General features: G+C 37.5%; 3 protein-coding genes across 3 annotated transcripts; 1 reads left to right on the forward strand and 2 right to left on the reverse strand.

Annotated features, from left to right (window-relative positions):
- Positions 1 to 39: 39 nt before the first annotated feature.
- On the reverse strand, positions 40 to 4486 carry LOC103416310 (putative methylesterase 14, chloroplastic). Its single transcript, XM_008354569.4, has 5 exons — positions 3842 to 4486; positions 2470 to 2709; positions 2243 to 2386; positions 1360 to 1494; positions 40 to 494 (listed from the first exon to the last, which is right to left on the reverse strand). Exons 1-5 carry the CDS (start codon positions 4088 to 4090, stop codon positions 222 to 224), a joined length of 1041 nt encoding a protein of 346 aa, XP_008352791.2. The 5' UTR covers positions 4091 to 4486; the 3' UTR covers positions 40 to 221.
- A 4880-nt stretch (positions 4487 to 9366) lies between these two features.
- Positions 9367 to 13095, reverse strand: LOC103431743 (vacuolar protein sorting-associated protein 60.1-like). Its single transcript, XM_008369916.4, has 8 exons — positions 12838 to 13095; positions 12599 to 12746; positions 12053 to 12204; positions 11153 to 11246; positions 10363 to 10434; positions 10157 to 10268; positions 9749 to 9909; positions 9367 to 9598 (listed from the first exon to the last, which is right to left on the reverse strand). Exons 2-8 carry the CDS (start codon positions 12665 to 12667, stop codon positions 9545 to 9547), a joined length of 714 nt encoding a protein of 237 aa, XP_008368138.2. The 5' UTR covers positions 12668 to 12746; positions 12838 to 13095; the 3' UTR covers positions 9367 to 9544.
- A 1070-nt stretch (positions 13096 to 14165) lies between these two features.
- LOC139191996 (uncharacterized) lies at positions 14166 to 14669 on the forward strand. Its single transcript, XM_070813039.1, has one exon. The coding sequence runs from the start codon at positions 14166 to 14168 to the stop codon at positions 14667 to 14669; it is 504 nt and encodes a 167-aa protein (XP_070669140.1).
- The last annotated feature ends 5720 nt before the right edge of the window (positions 14670 to 20389 follow it).

A 20389-nucleotide genomic window follows, 5' to 3' on the forward strand; every position in this document is an offset into this window, starting at 1 on the left:
ATTTAAATCTTGCGGCATGAGATTTCTTTTTCTAAAAAATAAACCAGAGAATATCATTTCATCTATATATGCTAATTAAAAAGAAATTGGGCAACTCGGCCAACCGTGTTCCACATACAACCGTGGCCTTCCACGCCGTAGTACTACGCAATCATCTATGTTTTGTTCTGTAACTGGAATGTAAAATAAAAGGGATCCCATTTGTGAATTTTATGAAGAAGCTATGGAATTTGAGCAATTTCCAACAACATTTTGTGCAATGATTGCGGCTTTGAGAAGAACGGGCAGTGGTCACTCCCTTTTATCTTGTACACTCCCTCCGGTGGGTTTTCGCTCACTAGCTTTTCTTGGACGTCTGGTGAAAGTGCCCGATCATCCAATGTTTGAATGAAGAATCGCCGGCTAGAACCATAATTTTCAGGTGTCAATGACAGTTTTTCCATGATCGGACCTAGTGGGATAGGTCTCATGGAAACCATGGCCAGAGCAACATCCTGGAAATCAATTAACTTACCATATAAATAATGTAATGGTAGCTTAAATCAACGTACAAAAACAAAATTTCGTATAAGATTCTACCACGGTAAAGAAACTCCAGTAAAGCCACACAACTTATATCTGATCTTATTGTCTTAACAGACAAGCAGACTGATCGTTATACGTTGTTCTCACAGAAAAAGGACTCAAGTACACAAGTAAATAAACTGTAAAAAATCAGCACAAATTAAAACATTTTGTTTGCTAGAAAAAAAAATGAGGGTAAAAGTTCCAACTTTTTAAACCCGGAGTGTCTAACTAGAGTCTGAAAATACGAATACGTGCTTGTGTGAATGTGTGTGACTGTATGCTTACGTTCGTGTGCGCTTCTGTGTGTTTTAAACAAGTTTTGCCCTTCATGGAAAAAGATTTGAGACAGTAAGTTATGCTATTATTTTATAAACCCTTCACATGGTTTTACTTTAAAATATCCTAGGCAAAGAGGACAGCTCATATTCTAATACTCAAAGTGATTCCAAGATAAGTATCGTCAAAGCACCAACGAAATACTTATCAAGTATGAACAAGACTCGCTTATATGATCGTGCCATAAAGTATTGACTCATTGTTACTGAACTACATATAAACACGAGATTACAATGGACTACGTGAAAACTAAGGTATGTAAAGAGAGAACTATCTACCCTTAATGAATCAGAGAATTTTCGTCTCTTCTCTTTCCGTTCTAGACTACCACAGAACAAGATCTAGCACTAGCACCAAATATCTCTTCCAAGCTTAAGCAAATGCTGTTTACTATGAGAAAAAATTACCAAGAGAATAAAAACCTCGAAAAGATAGACTGCTTTAGTTGTAACATACCTTCGCATTAGATTGGTTGAAGTATAACCCTTTCATCTGCTCTTTCTCAAACATGAATCCTGTAGGAGGCTTTTCTTTTCCATTCCCATGAATCAAAAACTTTGATCCTTGCATAAATTGTTCTGCGGAACCAAGCTGCAATACAGATTTCCTTCTTGAGAACACGAAATCAGAAAGAATTAAGAAATGAATCTGTTTAAGTGAACTGCACCCCCAACACGAAATTTAGAAGCAAATACCTCCTGGAATGGGTAAATGAAAAGATTGAAATGAACAAATAATTTATTTAACCCATGAGAAAGAGGCAAGCTTGCTACTGAAGGATAGAGTGGCAACATGCCAGTAAGGCGAAGAAAATGGCTTCCTTGAAAAGGAAAATAGTTTTTTCCCAAGTTACTTCAATAACCTTCATCACTCATAGGAATGTAAAGATAATTTTTCTAGAACAAAGGTGAAAGGATGCAAACATCCTCTTCAGTGTGTGAGGCTCCACATTTATACAGAGCATGTGTAACCGTTGGGTCTGATTGACATTCTGACAGCCTAATGTGTTATTACGTCTAACAAGACAACATTATCATATATGTATTTACAATTTAACACAGACACCACACGTAACAGATTCACTAGAAGCTCGTTAATTCAATTCAAATTTTTATGCAAGTAAGTTTTCTGATGGATTCAATAATTCTCAACAATATAACGTTCAATGCACATGATGGGACGAAATAGTTGCGACAGCTTGGAATTTTGTGAAAAATGGAAATATGTGGTGTTTTTGAGAAGTATTCGGGGCATATGCAGAATCGTTATAATTTTCAGGCATGCACAACAAAAGCTTAACTGATCTTAGCCTGAACTGGTTTATATTTAACTATTTTACCTCTGCAGCAAACACATCAAAAGGTCTCTGCCCATCAGACACCATAGTAGCACAGATGAAAACTGCTTTTGAAATTTTCTGCGAGAAGTGCTCCATTGCATAAGATACGCAGGCACCCCCACTACTGTGACCAACTAAGATGACCTGGACAAAAGTAAAATGCATTGAAGATTTGACAATATATTACATGCTTAGAGTGACAGAATGAATAACATATCAGCTTGTACCTTTTCATCCTCTGGAAGATTTTGTAGATAGTCAATCAATGGCTTTGAATACTCTTCCAGTGTAGTTATAGAGTTCGTATCTGCGAGATCAATACCAGAACCCTTGAGATCAAAGGTGATTGGAAGCAATCCTGCTTCCTCTAGTAAAGCAATTGTTTTGTACCAACACCATGCCCCAAATCCTTCTCCATGTACAAGAATAAACTTTTTTGATGTAAGCTTCTCCAAAAATTCCGGTCCCTGTAAAATATAATGAAATCGGTAATCATGCCAACAATTCAAGGGAGGATGAACATGAATTGGTGCATTACCACATCCCTGGTGGTAACCAATTGCTATGGTAAAAGTTTCTTGACTGTATAAAATAGAAAAGGAAGCAGACTAGAAACCAAAAGAAACGAACAGCAGGAAGGCAAAAGTTTTATGGACGTTGAGAGTTGTTAAAAAACCATGTTATGCATTATTGTGTTCTAGAAGAAGACAAGTGTGCATTAATGGATTATCTTACCCGGTGCTAATTTTGAAACCCACTAACCAAAACATAAACAGTTATGACATAAGTTAAAGACCAGATGATGTCAAGGTTATCAAAAATTTCAAATACAATCTATTCTCAGTGTTCAATAAGTACACGTTCAGACAAAACCTAAATTACATCATACAGAGGACACAAAACTTATAAAAAGATGCCTCCAGAATCTTGCTTAACGACGTTCCCGGGACATACAGCCAAATCTTTTAGGACAGCTTCAATCCAAATATAAACGTATATATACAATAACTGCTTTCTGTTTTTTTATAGAAATATCTGGCTCTCCTGAAAAGGGATGTAACGTTGTTTAACAGAATGGCGCTAGCAACTTTGCGGAAGAAGAAAGGACTCAATTGGTCCAATACGCTGCACAATGGAAGGATCTCAATACTTTGTTCGAGTTCCCCCGGGCTTTGGCAGACTAATCACATTTAGTGCAATTAATTTTGGTTAGATAACATAAACGCGCTGCTCTAAACTAGCTAATCAAGGGATTCAAAGTAAAAGTTACATGGTTCTCAAGAGAAAGTGAGAGTCTTGAAACGCACTTTTTCTTCTAGGTAAAGCAAAACAGTAGAATAATAAAGTTGCAAGATCCTTGAGAGCACAATCCACATAGAATAGACCTACTTTTAATAAGCACTTTTCAAGCCATCATAGCAAAGCAGTAGAATAATTCCTTTCTTTTGCCACTTATTCCTTGAACTTACTGTTGATTTCATATATGATTAAGCACTTTTTAGCTTTAACCAAAAGCTGATTAAATCAAATCATGAAAACACCCTTTTCATCACGGATCAAAAATTCGAAATCATGAAAAAGTAAAAAGTGGAAATCAACCTGCTTCCCATTAGATAATGGATCAGAGAGAGCGAGTCTCCTGGAGCTTGTGGACCCCCCAACCCTCCTAGACATGGATCCGTCAAACCTCTGAGACATTTGGTGCTGATGGAGAACCCTAGACAGAGCTTGCCTGTGCAACAAGTCTTCCTCCGCCGCCGGTTTCCTCTGCGAGCGACTCATTCTCTTGCTTCTCGATCCAGTTTCTTTGGTGTCCTTCTTTAACATGCAAATAAATCGATTACCCATTGTTGGTCGTTTGGGCGAATTTTCCCGGAAAATGGAAGAAAGTCAGTACATTGTCCCGGAAAATGATGTCTTGGTGAGGGAAGATGGTACTGTCTGTCCGTAAAGATGCAGTCTTTGGTGCCAAAGCTGATGAACTTTCTATCAGTTTTTCTTGTTCTTCACTAACAGAGAGAGAGAGAGAGAGAGAGATTAGATGAGGGTGGAGAGAGAAGTTTGTTGGGATTAGTATATAAAAACGTGTGCTGTGTAATGTGCGATGAAAAACTGGAACACTCTCTCTCCCTCTCCCCTCTCTCCCTACAACTGAGATGAGAGCTATTAATTGCCTTACTCTGTTTCTTTCTGCTTTTCGACGGTGGAAAGACTTTTCAATGCTCTTTCACTCTTTCTTAGTCCGGAAAACTAACCGAGTAGTCAATGGTAAAAAGGTTTACTCTCTCTCTCTCTCAATTAGAAAAATGACTTATATGCACACAGTACACCGTCACGGTAGTTTCTGTGAGGAATACTTTTGCTCAACTTCTAAAATGTGGGCTAAAAAATGGCCCTCTGTTGAAAATGACAGTGGATTGGTGAATGTCTACAGTGATATTGAAAACACACAGATTGGATTTTCACACGAAGGAGATCGTTTTTCAACATTGGCAATGTTGAGATGTGGACTTTGGAAATGAAGGAGATCATTTTTCAAAAAATGTATTGTAAATTTCAAACTGTAATAATACGGAGTTGCTCTATAAATAGAGTGTTCCGACTGCTGTTAAAGGACAGAGTGATATACTGAGAAGAAATGAAAGATTAATAACTTCAGTAGCTATTTCTCCCTCTTTTATTTGTCATCCTCTTGTGCTATAGCTTCAGTATGATATTTTACACATGCTTCGTTCCTGTCTCTAGTAAAGGTTATCTCTCTAACTTTTACATATTTATAACACCCTTTTCGTTGGAGAATGACTATGTTTTGGCAACTTTTTGGTTCCTTGATTGAAGATGGTAAAAAATATGGTCTGATATTATTTATTAAAAAATAATTTCTTTCAGAGCTATAGGGCTAAACATCACCCCCATTGAACATCGTTATATTAGTTTAAATTTTAAGATTCGTGTGTTAGATAAAATTTTTTTTTTTGGACAAATGCTTACTTTATTGATAACACAACATATTACATGAGAGAATGCCCACATAAAAGAAACACACAAACAAAAAGATAGACCTCCATAGTAACCCAACAGCCCAAAACATAGTTTTGAGGCCTGAACAGGAAAAACACCAAAGTAAACCCTAGCAACTTCCTACCTTCGTCGTCAACTCGCTTACCAAACGAACAGTCCCTGCAACTATCGGAAAGCAACAAAACAATAGTCCCAAAGCTGGATGAAAACAAAGGAACAACAGGACCCCAAAACATAGCCCCAAACTCCTCCACAGCACACCACATCAATAGTTGTCACAAATCGAAAGAAGCTAGCATGACAAAACCCACTAGCAACAATGCCAACAAAGGCAAACCAAAGGAAGGAAGTGGTGTGAACACCCAAGCAAAAGCTCTACTCACCTTCCGGGAGAAGCGCGAAAAATTGTGTTGAAAAAAAGTGGGGGCAAGTCGGATTGTGAAGTCGGAGAAGGATGAAGTCGATCCGGATTTGGAGAACCGGGGGGGGGGGGAAGAGGAGAAAAAGGGTGGAAAAAATAAGGGGAAAGGGTGGAAAATGTGGAAAAGGTGGAAGGAAGACGAAAGGAAACATAAGGAAAAGGTGGAAGAAAGGAATAAAAGGGAGAAATTGGAAAAGGGACTGAAGGCAGAGACAACAGATGCAGAGGGGTGTGAGTGGCAAACAGGCCACTGGGCGGGGATAATTGTCACATCCCGGCCCAGGGCGGATCACTTCCCGGGCCCGCTCTACCACCGTAGCACGATATTGTCCGCTTTGGGCCCCGACCACGCCCTCACGGTTTTGTTTATGGGAACTCACGAGTGGTTTTGTTTTTTGGAACTCACGAGCAACTTCCCAGTGGGTCACTCATCCTGGGAATGCTTTGGCCTCCATCTCGCTTAACTTCGGAGTTCTTATGGAATCTGAAGCCAGTGAGCTCCCAAAAGGCATCGTGCTAGGTAGGGATGGGAATAGTAAGCCCAAAGCGAACAATATCGTGCTACGGTGGTGGAGCGGGCCCGGGATGTGACAATAAAGGGAAGATGAAGGAGGATGAAAAGCATCAGGAGAAGAAAATAGAAGAAGAAAAGGAAAAGAGAAGAACAAAGCAGAGAAGGGGAAAGAGAAGAAAACAGAAGAAGAAAAGGAAAAGTGACAACCTACTCCAACCGAAGCTAGAGTCGGCGCCTAAAAAGGTGGACAAGCTAAAGACCCTCACCAAAGGGGGGAAGAAAACTCTCACAGAGGAGAAAAGGTCTCTCACGGAAGGAGAGAAGGCATAAGGAGAATCAAACCTTTTTTTGTCTTAGATCAATTAAGCTAAACTAATTTGATAGTAAACAATAGTGGGGTGAGCATTACCCCCCTACTTTTAAAGGTGAGCAAAAATACACAAGTTTATGTGCCAAAATAAGAGTAATACTACATTTAACACATTTATACCATCTCTCTAATAAAAGTAGGGTCTGCCAACAAATGTAGGTTCTGTCTTTATTAGAGAGATGATAACAACAGTGGCGGATCTAGGATTATAACTTTGGGTGGTTCTAGTTAAGGAACACTTATGCGCCTAGAGACAAAAGCCTAAGTAGACTAGGCGGATTTAAGTGAACTTATCATATATCGTACAAGTAAGTGCCTAGTTAAATTACACTTACAAAATAATATAGTTGTCTGGAGAATTTGAGGTTTATTATTTTAATTATGTTTATTATTAAACATATAACATACAATAATATCAAAATATTTGTTTTAGCATTTTAGTGAATTTGATGGTATGAGATGAAAGTGCAAGCGACTAGGAGTTCATAATACTTTACGAAATACTTTTTAGATGTCGTATGAATTTATATGGAATTTAAAAAAATAACTGTGTCAAACATATGGTATAAAAATATTAGTTGAGTAATACACCATCTTTTGTGTAGATAATATCGTTTGTTAAAAAAAAATATTACACCATTCATTTGCTAATTAAATGCTAGGGTGATTGGACAACAATTAAAAAAAAATGAGAGTTTGTTATGTGGGAAATAGAGAGAAAAGTCTTTCTTCTTCGTTGTAACCAAGGTTCAAGAACATCAGAGTCATGATAGACGCCATGATTGTTTCTCTCTTCCACCAAATGTCCAGACCATTGGGTGGTCCTCAAAGGTTCTCACATGCGCTTCTTCGGATGTCCGGGTGGTCCTCGTACCACCTGGGTCCAAGAGTGGATCCGCCCATGGATACCAATATGCGGTAAAGTAACATTTTTTATAAGAGAAATGCTAAGGAAATTCTCTCAAAGTGGGACTATTCATGGACTCTATGTCACCTCATAGTTTAACGTCAATACTCGTGCTAACATTGTATAACATTGTGCCAAAAACATGAAGTAATAGAGAATCCAAAGAGTTTTCTTAGCATTCTCTTTTGATAAAATAAATGTATGTATAAATTTTTGCGTACATGTCATTGTTTCATTACTATTAGAAATCACGTAGGCATAATAAGTTGTTGTCCTGCGTCTCTACTAATGGCCGTAGCAAAAATTGTGCAGTAATTTTTTTGGTGGTAGAGGAATCGTACGTTGTAGGGTTTGTGGCGTGGCATCTTGGGTTATTGAATGTTGGATTGTCAATTACATGGTGACTAGAGAATGCATGTTGACCAAATTAAAACACAAAGGAATATGCTTGCTTGATGTTAATATCTAACTAATGCACCAATAATTGTTGGCTCGTAATATTCGGCTTTAAATTTCTCTCAATCCTCGTATAATGAACCTGAAAAGTTAGGAAGTGTTTGGTAAGTAGACAGAACGCAATGGGACATAATGAGACATAATAAGTTGGAATAGAGGTTTCGTGTTGCGTTTGGTATGTGGATGCAGGAATGGGACAATTGTTTTGTTTGGTGTTTGTTACGCGCAAGGCGGAATGAAATGAAAATATTCAATGATCAACTACCTATGTTTAGTCTGTTGTTTGGTACAATGTTTGTGGGATGGGTCGACGATTTTTTAATTGTTCATATTTGAACACATAGATACTTATTTATCATATATTTGTTACACTGACACCTATTTAAAAACGCAATAGCTAATGAAGAGTTTTAATAAATTGATTGCAAAACAAATGGTGCTTGAAATTCGTAGATTGTTGTGACCTAATAAAAAGACATTCTAGATAGTGACAGATCTATGATTCTAACATTTGATAGTCCTAATCAAGGTAAGCTAGGCGTTAATTGAGCGGCGAGTTTGGGTTTATTACATATCATATGAATAGATGCCTATTTACACGTAAGAAAATTATACATGTATTGAAAATTTGGGTTTATTATTTTAATTAGGTTTATTATTTGACATATAACATACAAAATATTAGAATTAGTATTTTAGTGAATTTGGTGATATGAGCCGGGGTGGATCCATTCATGGACTCAGATGGTACCGAGACTTCCTGAAAATTCGAAGAATCGCCTATGAGGACCGCCTGACGGTCTAAGCAAGTGGTGAAAGAGAGAAGACCATCATGAATCTGTTGTTTTTAGACCTTGGTTCCAACAAAAGATAAAGAATTCCTCTCTATTTCCCATGACCAGCTCTCTATTTGTTTTTTCCATTGTTATTCAATCAGGTTGTGCCTAAGCATTTTAATTAATAAAGGAATTGTCTATTACTCAACGAATACTTTTTATACCAATGTTTGTCACCATTATTTTTTTTTTAAATACACTCATACCTCTGAAAAACATTTTGTAAAGTACAATGAACCCATAATCCCATAAACTTCACCGTTAGGTAAATCAATCTAAACTTTTGTGTGATTCTCTTCGTTAACCGTCATATTACACGTCTTAGACAAATAACCTTGTGAGTTGTGAAGCGATTTCCACATTTTCTGTTCCAAATCTCAATAATATTTGAACTCATTTGAAAGTGTTTGTAAAATAACTGAAAACACTTATGATGAGAGCACTTTTAAAATCAATTTTTAATAAAAATGCAAGTAAATCCTAAAAAAAACACTTCTTGCAAGAAGCACATAGCTGGTGCATCTTTAAGGAAGCACTTTAGGTGCTTTTGGAACCCAAAAATACTTTCACCTAAACGGCTTTAAATCATTTTAAAAACATTTCTAAACGAGCCCTTATTATGAAAAGTTGAAAACCAAACTATTTCCAACCACAATATACGTGAATTTGAACACTACATAAATGAATATTCACTTCTGCACAATATGTTGATACAAGGGTTGTTACTCCTCCATCCAGCTCCCGTCCCGCATGCACAAAAGATAGAGCAAATGAACCCTAACCGCGAAGTGTTGCCCGAGGGACAGCCGGTAAACCCAATTCGTCATCAGCCTGCCAGCATTGTATTTCAAAGAAGAATTAGCACAACAGAAAACAGTTATGTGGAGCATGCAGCCAATCCAGTGAGCGGGTACTCTGAAAGAGACTTTCTAACCACAAGGAAAACATCCAATTCAGCAAACAAAATCAAGGCACATGTACCTGGGCATTGGATCTCCCAGCCGGAGCTGTTGCATGTCCTGTGGGTGCTGAAGGCAAGCGGAGCTCCGCATCCAAGTCCGGTTCAGCATCAGGTTGGAGATAGGAGGGAACTCCATCAGCTTCTGTTTCCATACCCATGTCTGCTTCTAGAGCATCCAGCTCTGCACACCAAATTGAGAGTACGGTAAGACAATTAGAAACAGAACCATCAAGAACACAGAATCATATCAGCTTTGAATGTGACCAGAATAGATCTTAACAGCGCACAAGATGAATAAGAAGGTTTCCCCTAGCATATAGTCTAAAGATTGACAGTCCGAAATTGATCAGCAAGATTTCAGCCATGAATGAAATGTGAAGGCCGTATTTCCTTCAATAGTTGGGAACTTAAATGATTTCTAAGCTTACCACCCATAAGATCTTCCTCGTCAATGTCATCAGGAACACTATAGCTTCTGCCAAGGGTCTCTTGAATTTCATTGCTCACATCCATCAGGTCCGTCATTTCATCTTGCAAATTCTACAACAAACAAGTATTCACATGTTAGAAAGATAAGCTTTCAAAAGTAGCTAGTATGGAAGCAAGGGAACAAAAGTAGAAAGAGACTACTGACATCAATATCTTGAATCTTCACGGTTTTCATCATCCCCTTGAGCTCCTTGTTCGCAGACTTCAGGGCTGTCATCTGTGTAAAACATATCACTGTTATATTCCAAACAAAAGTATTCTTACAGCAGAAAATATGCCTCCATGGCGTCTACATTTAGAATCCTAAATGGATACCAGGAATGAGTACAACGGAATCCAACTTATAAGAAAAAAACCCTCCCCATACACAAATGGTCCATCTCCTACCTCTCATGAGGTAGGCAGCAGGTTCCAATCAGGGTACAGAAAAAGCTCCGCCTCAACAGCCTTGAACTATGCCCCTTGGGCCGCTACCAAGGAAAATCAACAATTTTAAGGTGAATTTAGTACATTCCCAGTGCAACCAAATTTGATGTAGAATACAGAACCTCTCTAGCAATGCTGTAAATCAATAGTTAACCCTTTAAGTAGGCATCCTACCTATCTCTTCTATTTTTTTTTTTAGGTACTTGTTTTTTAGAGGAAAGAAGGCATCTAATCCATCTAAATACATGTCATAATCAAAACATACTGGGTACCTACCCCCAGCCCTTAGTGCTAAAGGTTTGGCTTCACTAATACAATGAAAGCAGTTCGTCACACAATGTCATTTGTTATGTTGAGCTATGTCATTCAGTATTCTTGAATCCTCACATTTGAAAATCAAAACAATCCAACAAATGGATGAACATTAAACGAACAGATCCTTATATGTCTATTTACTCAATACTAAACATATGAAGTTTATCACAAAACTTAACAGCTTAGGACATTACCGTTTGCTGAGCATCTTTTATACCCTCTGAAGCAAAGGAAACTTGATCAAGGTTGAATGTCTGATTATACAGCATGTCCCGTTGTCCTTCATACCTGTCCAGAAGCTTAATGAATTATACAAATCTTCAAAGAAAAAAGGATAATGCAAATTGATTCATGTGGTATATTCACCATATACTTTACAAATTGCAAAAGATATCTCGATAATTCTAAATTCCAAAGAGAACGATCTCGTCATTACTGAAAAATTTTAAATGATATCATCATTGGTGAAAAAAATTATAAAATAATAATAATAATAATCATTTAGCGCAATGTTTTTGCAAATTTACCATTATGGCCTGCTAATATTTGGAAAAAGGCATGTACTAGGGAGAAATGTCCTCACATGCAGATTGTAACCTAACTTACTGGACATAATGAACACATGATGCTATAACTGTTCGTATTTGACAGATTTCTTTTTCTCATCGAGGACAGACCATGCAAAGGCACCGTAAACTTATGCCTTTAGTTAGCTGCAGGACACCCCAGGAAATCTGAGTGTGTGTACAGATTCATGCACGCTTACTTTGTATTCTATTTGACATTCTTCCAGCACTATTGTGCACCCTTAAGTTGCTCATCATGTTTTTTAACTTCTTTTGATTTTTCAATAATTTTATTTCGAGTTTTCAATTAACCACTTAAAGTTAACTCCCAAGTCTCAACCATTCTTAAGTCACACAAATGTTTAATCATTGTCACTCCCAAGCTTTTCCCAAAGTCAAAATAAACCAATCTCAAAATCCTCACAAATTTAATATGAATGAAGCAGAACGAAAGGCATGAATAAATATGAGAAAAGATAAACCACCGAGGGAAGCAATAAGTTAGTAACATGGAAGGTGGGGACCTACATTCGTTTCTGCTTGAGAACCCTCATCGCTCGAGACTTGACAGCTTCTTGTGCAGGACCGGGCCTTGTCTTCTTGATTTGCTCTTTGTATCTATTCAGTTCAATATCAAGTTTTTTTATCTTTTCATCCACTGTTTCGCCCCTTTTATTGATCTGTTACATAATAATGTTTTACTTCTTCAACAGCAGTAGCAGATAGAATACCAAACGTAACTACAAAGCTATGTATTGAAACAATAGACAATAGTTTTTCGGAAACAAAACATCGCGTTTAGTTACAAAAACTATCGATTCTACAGCTAGTCATAATGATTTGACTAAATCTTCAAACTCATGATTATAGTAAAATCTACCCAATTTTTACTATTATTTGTTTCGGTTTAATTAAACCTAATCATAGTAGAGCAATAAATTGAAATCCCCAATCCCCATTCCCAAAAAACTGGAACAAAAACAAAACGCCGATAATCCCAACTCTAATTAAATTAAGTGATACCCTACCCACCAATCAACCATCAATCACAAGAGAGGGAGGGAGGAAACAAACCCTATCGGAGGCATCGCCAACAGAAGGAGGGGGCTCTTTGTCTTTCTTGACACCGAAGACCCTTTTCATCTCTCTTCTACTTGTAGTTGTCCGTCCCGTTCACCTTTGACCCGACCCGATGATGACGATGATTCCACCAAAAGCACAACTGAACGCAAACAACACAGACAGACAGAGTAAGAGAGAGGGAGAGAGAGAGGAGAGAGAATCTTCCAGATCCAGATCCAGATCGAACTTACCACGAAAATGGCAACTTTCTGGGAAACCAGACTTTCCCAAAATCCAAGAGGAGGACGAAGGGAGAAGAGACTTTGATTTGAATTGATGCGAATATCCACCAGTGGCCGTGCCCTAAAAACCAAATTAATTTTGGGATTTTTCGCGGTAGCGTAATGGCTCTCTTTCCTTCTGCAACACTCTGGAAAAACAAAACCCTTATACAACTCGGGTCGGATCAACCCGAATCAGCCCAACTCTCAACCATATTTAACCCGCTTTGTTGTGTTCTCAATCCCTCTTATCTTTGTTGTAAAATAGTGGATATATTTGCCCACATGTATATAGTAATTCATTTATAAGTTTAATAGTGTCATTTGTTTGTTTTTTATGAGGTTGCTCAATAAATAGAGCACTACATTTGATCAAATTAGACTTGGAAGAGAAAAAACGACTAATAGCAATAATATACATTACTTCCTCTGCAACAGCTTGTGCTGGTATAATATTTTGCAACTGCTTCGCTCATGTTCATAGTAAAGGTTATATCTCTAAATTTTGCCTATTTATAACACGTTATCAGCACGAATCTCTAATCATTTCTTATTTCCCTTCACCGAAAGAAATAAAATAAAATGTTTCCTCTAAGGTTTTTACTATTCTTCTTCTTCATTTGCCTCAATTGCTGGATATACCCTCGCGAAGAATTGTTTTCACCATGTTTACTTCTAGTCCTCAATCTAACAGTTACTTATATCTTTGATTTCTTGTTTGGTGTAACTCTTGACTACTAATTCAGTGTTTATTTATGCAATCCAAGATGGTGCGGTATCATCACCTATCTTGGACTGCAGATCTAATTTTACTGCAAATTTTAAGTGGAGCGGTATAATCGCCCACCCTATCGTGCATATTTAAATTTACCTTCTATTTAATTTTATTGCAATTTTAGGTGGTATGAAATAATCACCCACCATGCTCTACATATTTAAATTTTATCGCAATTTTAGGTGGTGCAGTATAATCGTCCACCCTAATTTGCATATTTAAATTTTATCGCAATTTTAGGTGGTGCTGTATAATCGTCCACCTTACTCTACATATTTAAATTTTCCTGCTGTTTAAAGTGGTGCGGAATAATCTCTCATCCTATACTTGTTTCGATGAGAATGGTGTGGTACAATTGCCCTTCTCATTAATCATGTAAATCTCAAGCCTGAAGTTTCGAGTACTTATCATTTTGGCCTAAAGATCAAAAATTTGTAAGAACCAGATGTTCTAACAATATATTCCTCCAAAACACATATTATTGCAAGTTCTTACACACCTCATTTTTCTTTCTAAAAAGAAAATGGCAAACTTGGCAAAGCTTGATTTTGCTGCCCTGGACATTACTAGGAATAATTACCTTACCTGGGTACTGGATACCAAGATTCATCTGGAAGCAGCGAATCTTAGAGATACTATTAGGGAAGAGAGCAGTTCATCCTCTCAAGAGAGGGCAAAGGCCATGATTTTTATTCATCGTTATCTTGATGAGGCACTAAAGAGCGAGTACTTAACGATTGAAGATCTGTTAGCCTTCTGGAAGGCCTTGAGAAACAGATATAATCACCAGACAACGATGATTCTTCCAAGAGCTTGCTATGACTGGACTCACCTAAGGATCCAGGATTTCAAGTCAGTGGCTGAGTACAATTATGCGTTGTTCAGAATTACCTCTCAGATGAAGCTCTGTGGGATACTATTACTGAGGAGATGTTATTGGAAAATACTTTCAACACATTTCATGCCTCTAACATGCTCCTGCAGCAGTAGTATAAAGCGCGAGGCTTCACTTAATACAACCAGCTAATATCTATGCTCCTGGTAACTGAACAGAACAGTGAGTTCCTGATGAAAAATCATAATTCCCGACCTACTGGATCAGCACCTTTCCCAGAAGTGAATATTGTTTCCCTTGAAAGGAATATCATATCCTTCCGTGGCAATAATTATAAACGAGGACGTGGCCACAAGCAAGGCCGGTGGAACGGGAAAGACAAGAACCATGGTGTCTAATTTCACAACCAGGTTCCAAGGCATAATCCAGGCGCGAGCTTAAAAAATGCAAATCGTCAGAAAGGAAAAGCTCATGTGAACACTCCTAGAAATCCTGAAGGAGTTTGCCATAAGTGTGGTGGCAACGGACATTGGGCGCATACTTGTCGCACTCCAAAGCATCTGGTGGATCTGTATCAAGCATCCTTCAAGGAGAAGGGTGTCGAGATCAATTTCTTCGACTAGACTCAACGAATGGAAACCCCTGATCCAATAACCAATTTATCAAGACAGTTAAACACAACCCACCTGGATGCTACAGACTTTATTAATGAAAAAGGGAATGAAGTTTATGGGTTCGATTGAATTATTTATGTTTAATGTACTCTTGTTATTTGTACTTGTGGTTTAATGCTCGCATTTTCAATTCAATAAAAGTAGTATTCTAGTATGAATAAACTGCTTTTTCTTTACTCAGAGAACATGGATAAAAATTATGGTTATTCTTAAAATAAGAGCAATGGAGAAGACTTTTATCTTGCAGACAGTGCAACCGCGCATTCAATACTTCGAGATCGAAAGTATTTCTCGAATTTGGTACTTGCAAAAGTAAAGGTAACAACAATATCAGGGCAATCAGATGTAATTGAAGGCTCAGTAAAAGCCCAGATTATGTTACCAAATGGAACAATATTGTTCATAAAGAATGCATTATATGCTACTCGATCCATTCGAAATTTGTTGAGTTTTAAAGACATACGTCTAAATGGATACCACATTGAAACGAAAAGTGTAGAAAATGTGGAATATTTATGCATTACCTCCAACGATACCCAGAAGCGTATATTGGAGAAGTTGCATGGTTTATCGAGTGGATTGTATTATATATACATAAAGACAGTTGAGGTATATACTGTCATGAACCAGAAGTTCATTGATTCAAAGGTTTACATGCTTTGGCATGACCGTCTAGGTCATCCAGGATCTACCATGATGCGTAGAATCATTACCAACTTTAATGGACATCCATTATTGAGCAGATATATTGATGTCTCAAATGATAACCCTTGCAAGGCTTGTTCCCAAGGGAAGTTAGTAATTACATCATCACAACTAAAGGTTAATGATGAATCCCCATCATTTTTGCAAAGAATTCAAGGGGATATTTGTGGACCTATTCAACCACTTTGTGGACCATTTCGATATTTTATGGTTTTGGTTGATGCATCTACCCGATGGCCACATGTTTGCCTATTGTCTACTCGAAATGTAGCTTTTGCGAGACTTCTTGCTCAGATAATTAAGTTGCGAGCACAGTTCCCAGATCATCCCATTAAGTCCATTCGACTTGATAACGCTGGTAAATTTACGTCTCAAACCTTTGATGATTACTGCATGGCACTGGGCATTGATGTTGAACATCATATTCCTCATGTCCATACCCAAAATGGTTTAGCAGAGGCATTTATCAAGCGGCTTCAATTAATAGCCCGCACTCTGCTCATGAAAATGAAATTGCCAGTCTCTGCATGGGGACATGCCATCTTACATACAGCATCATTGGTTCGACCGAGACCCATAGCCAACCACCAATACTCATCAATATAACTCGTGTTTGGACATCAGCAAAATATTTCACATTTACGAGTTTTTGGTTGTGCTGTTTATGTGCCTATTGCACCGCCACAACGAACTAAAATGGGACCTCAGCGCAGACTGGGAATTTATGTAGGTTTTGATTCACCATCTATCATTAGAAATTTGGAACCTTTAACTGGTGATATGTTTACAGCTCGTTTTGCTGATTGTCATTTTGATGAGATAGTTTTCCCGTCGTTATGGGGAGAAAAGATCGTTCCAGAAGAACGACAAGAGCTGACATGGGTTGTTCCCACCTTATCTCATTTTGATCCACGAAACACTTAATGTGAAAATGAAGTGAAAATGATCGTTCATCTTCAAGGTATTGCTAATCAAATGGCAGATGCATTTAATGATGCTTTGAAAGTGACAAAGTCACATATACCAGCTGCAAACGCACCTGCAATAATTGATGTCCCTGTTGGACAAAATAAAGTGGCAGCAAATGATTCATCCAATGCACGCCTGAAGCGTGGTAGACCCCCAGATTCAAAAGATTCAGCCCCTCGAAAGAGAAAGATGAGGGCACAATTGAACCCAAATGATATCATTCAAGAAAAGAAATTGAATGATAAATCCACAATTCATGATTCTGTACTTCCAGAAAAAGAAAATGTCCTTGATGAGACACATGTCCCTAAAGAGACAAAAGTACATGAAAGCAAAGAAATAACCATAAATTATGCATGTACTAATGAATTGTGGGATCGAAATGAAATAATCATCGACGACATGTTTGCATTTGCAATAGCCACTGAAATTATATTAAGTGATGATATTGAGCCCCGCTCTGTTGATGAATACAGACAGAGACAAGATTGGCCTAAGTGGAAAGATGCAATCCAAGTAGAATTAAATTCCTTGGAAAGACGAAATGTTTTTGGACCAGTAGTCCAAACCCCGCCTGGTGTGAACCCCTTAGGTTACAAATGGGTTTTCATAAGGAAACGTAACGAGAAAAATGAGATTGCAAGATATAAAGCACGACTCGTTGCACAAGGTTTTTCACAAAGACCTGTAATTGATTATGAAGAGACTTACTCTCCTGTAATGGACGTAATTACGTTCCGTTACTTAATAAGTTTGGTGATTTCAGAAAAACTTGACATGTGACTTATGGATGTCACCGCGTATCTATATGGAGAATTAGATACTGACATATATATGAAAGTCTCAGAAGGACTTAAGTTGCCTGAAGCAACTAACAAACCAAGAGGTATGTTCTCAATCAAATTAAGGTGATCATTGTATGGGCTGAAACAATCTGGGCAAATGTGGTATAATCGTCTCAGTGAGTATTTGATTAAAGAAGGATATGCCAACAATGTCATCTGCCCTTGTGTGTTCATTAAGAAATCAAATATTGGATTTGCTATAGTGGCAGTATACGTCGATGATATGAACCTAGTTGGAACCCTTGAAGAGCTCAACAAAACTGCTGAATATCTGAAAAGCGAATTTGAAATGAAAGACCTTGGGAAAACAAAATATTGTCTTAGACTGCAGATCGAGCATTATGTTAATGGAATTTTGGTCTGTCAATCAGCTTACATTGAAAAAATACTGAAGCGATTTGGCATGGATAAGGCTTATCCACTTAGCACCCCAATGGTCGTTCGTTCTTTGGACATTAAGAAAGATCCATTCCGTCCAAAAGAAGATGATGAACTGGTCCTTGGTCCAAAAGTACCATATTTGAGAGCAATATGTGCTTTATTGTATTTAGCACAATGTACTAGACCAGATATAGCTTTTTCAGTTAACTTGTTAACCAGGTACAACTCTGCTCCAACAATTCGTCATTGGAAGAGAGTCAAAGATGTTCTACGATACCTTCGTAGGACAACAGATATGGGTCTCTTCTACTCAGACAAGCCTACAAATGAACAAATCCTTGTTGGATACGCAGATGTTAGTTTTCTCTCCGATCCGAATAAAGCCCGTTCACAAAATGGATATGTATTCACTAATGGAGATACTACAATTTCATGACGATCAACGAAGCAAACGCTAATTACTACATCTTCCAATCACTCAGAAATAATTGCTTTACATAAAGCAAGTCGTGAATGTTCTTGGTTAAGATCAATGATCCATCACATCAGGAATTCATGTGGTCTACCTTCAAAGATGGACACTCCAACTGTCATCCATGAAGATAATGCAGCCTGTGTCGCCCAGATGAAGGAAGGATTCATCAAGGGTGATAAGACTAAACACATATCTCCAAGATTTTTCAGTGCACATGAGTTTCAGAAGGGTAAAGTTATTGAAGTTAAACAAATTCGTTCCAATGAAAATTAAGCACACTTGTTCACCAAATCTCTACCAAAGTGCACATTTCAGAAGTTGGTGCAAGGAATCGAATTACGTCGGCTTACAAATTTGAAGAATGCAGAATCAGGGGGAGATACAATTCAGGGGGAGCATCCATGATACATGTATGTTGTACTCTTTTTCCTTCGATTAGGATTTTTCCCACTGGGTTTTTCCTATCAAGGTTTTAACGAGGCAATATAAGCATGCTCAACACCATCCGGGTAAAGTTGTACTATTTTTCCTTCGCTATGGTTTTTTCCCACTGCGTTTTTCGAAGTAAGGTTTTAATGAGGCAACTGATGTTGATATGTGGGCATCCAATGGGGAGTGTTGTAAAATAGTGGGTATATTTGCCCACATGTATATAGTAACTCATTCACAAGTTTAATAGTGTTATTTGTTTGTTTCCTATGAGGTTGCTCTATAAATAGAGCACTACATTTGATCAAATTAGACTTGGAAGAGAAAAAACAACTAATAGCAATAATATACATTACTTCATCTGCAACAGCTTGTGTTGGTATAATATTTTGCAACTGCTTCGCTCATGTCCCTAGTAAAGGTTCTCTCTCTAAATTTTGCCTAATTATAACAATCTTACCTTTTTAGGCTTATTTTGGTAATGCTCAATCGAATTCTGTCGCTAATATCGTCATCTTACACTTTAAATCTCGATTTCGCTCTACTTTAGCTATAATCCGTCTATGTCATCCAAAATAGCGTCAAATGTACTAATATGTAAATTGTACGGCTGCGTTTGGCATGCAGAAAGAAATTCATGAGAAATTATTTCCTGTTTTTTTTTCTTAGAGGAAGGGAAATGCCAAATTTTTTTCTCATATTTGGTAACAATAGGAAAGTAAGTAGGAAAGATTTTTTTGGATTCCCGTGGTGAAGGAAAATAAATACCAAAGAGGTGGAGGGTTTCACTTTTCCCCTATTGTCCATAAAACAGGAAATCATTTCTCAAATTGTGGGGTTTTCAAACAGGGGAAGGACAAGACTTTCTCATTTCTAAGCACTTAGCTTAAAGGTAACATTGTACTTCCGAAAGACAGCCTAAAGTTACCATCGTAATAGAGATGCTAAGGAAATTCTTTTAAAAGTGGGTTCTCCATGGACTTTCCATTACGTCTTATTTTTGGCATAATTTTCGTGCCAACATTATAAAATATTGTGCCAAAAGCATGAGATGACAGATAGTTCATGAAGAATCCCACTTTAAGAAAAGCTCTTTGGCATCTCTCATACACTGGTTATTTGTTGATTTTGAATTTCAAAACTATTTTAAGTGCTTCATGCAAGAAATGCATATATTGTACTTCTTACCAAAAGCACTTAAAGTGTTTTTTTTATTCAGGATTCACTTAAATTTTTTATTAATTATTGGTTTAAAAATATTTTTATCAAAAACACTTTCAGTCATTTTAAAAACACTTTCAAACGAACCTAATATCCCATACTTAATTCTATTGCACCAACCTTCTAAAACTCCCCTCTCAATTTTTCTCCCACAAAATGGTCCAATTCACCCTCCATCATATTCAGCACATAGAAACGCCATGCATTCGGATT

The sequence above is a fragment of the Malus domestica genome, chromosome 15 (genome assembly GCF_042453785.1).
Source record: "Malus domestica chromosome 15, GDT2T_hap1".
Classification (NCBI taxonomy): Eukaryota; Viridiplantae; Streptophyta; class Magnoliopsida; order Rosales; family Rosaceae; genus Malus; species Malus domestica.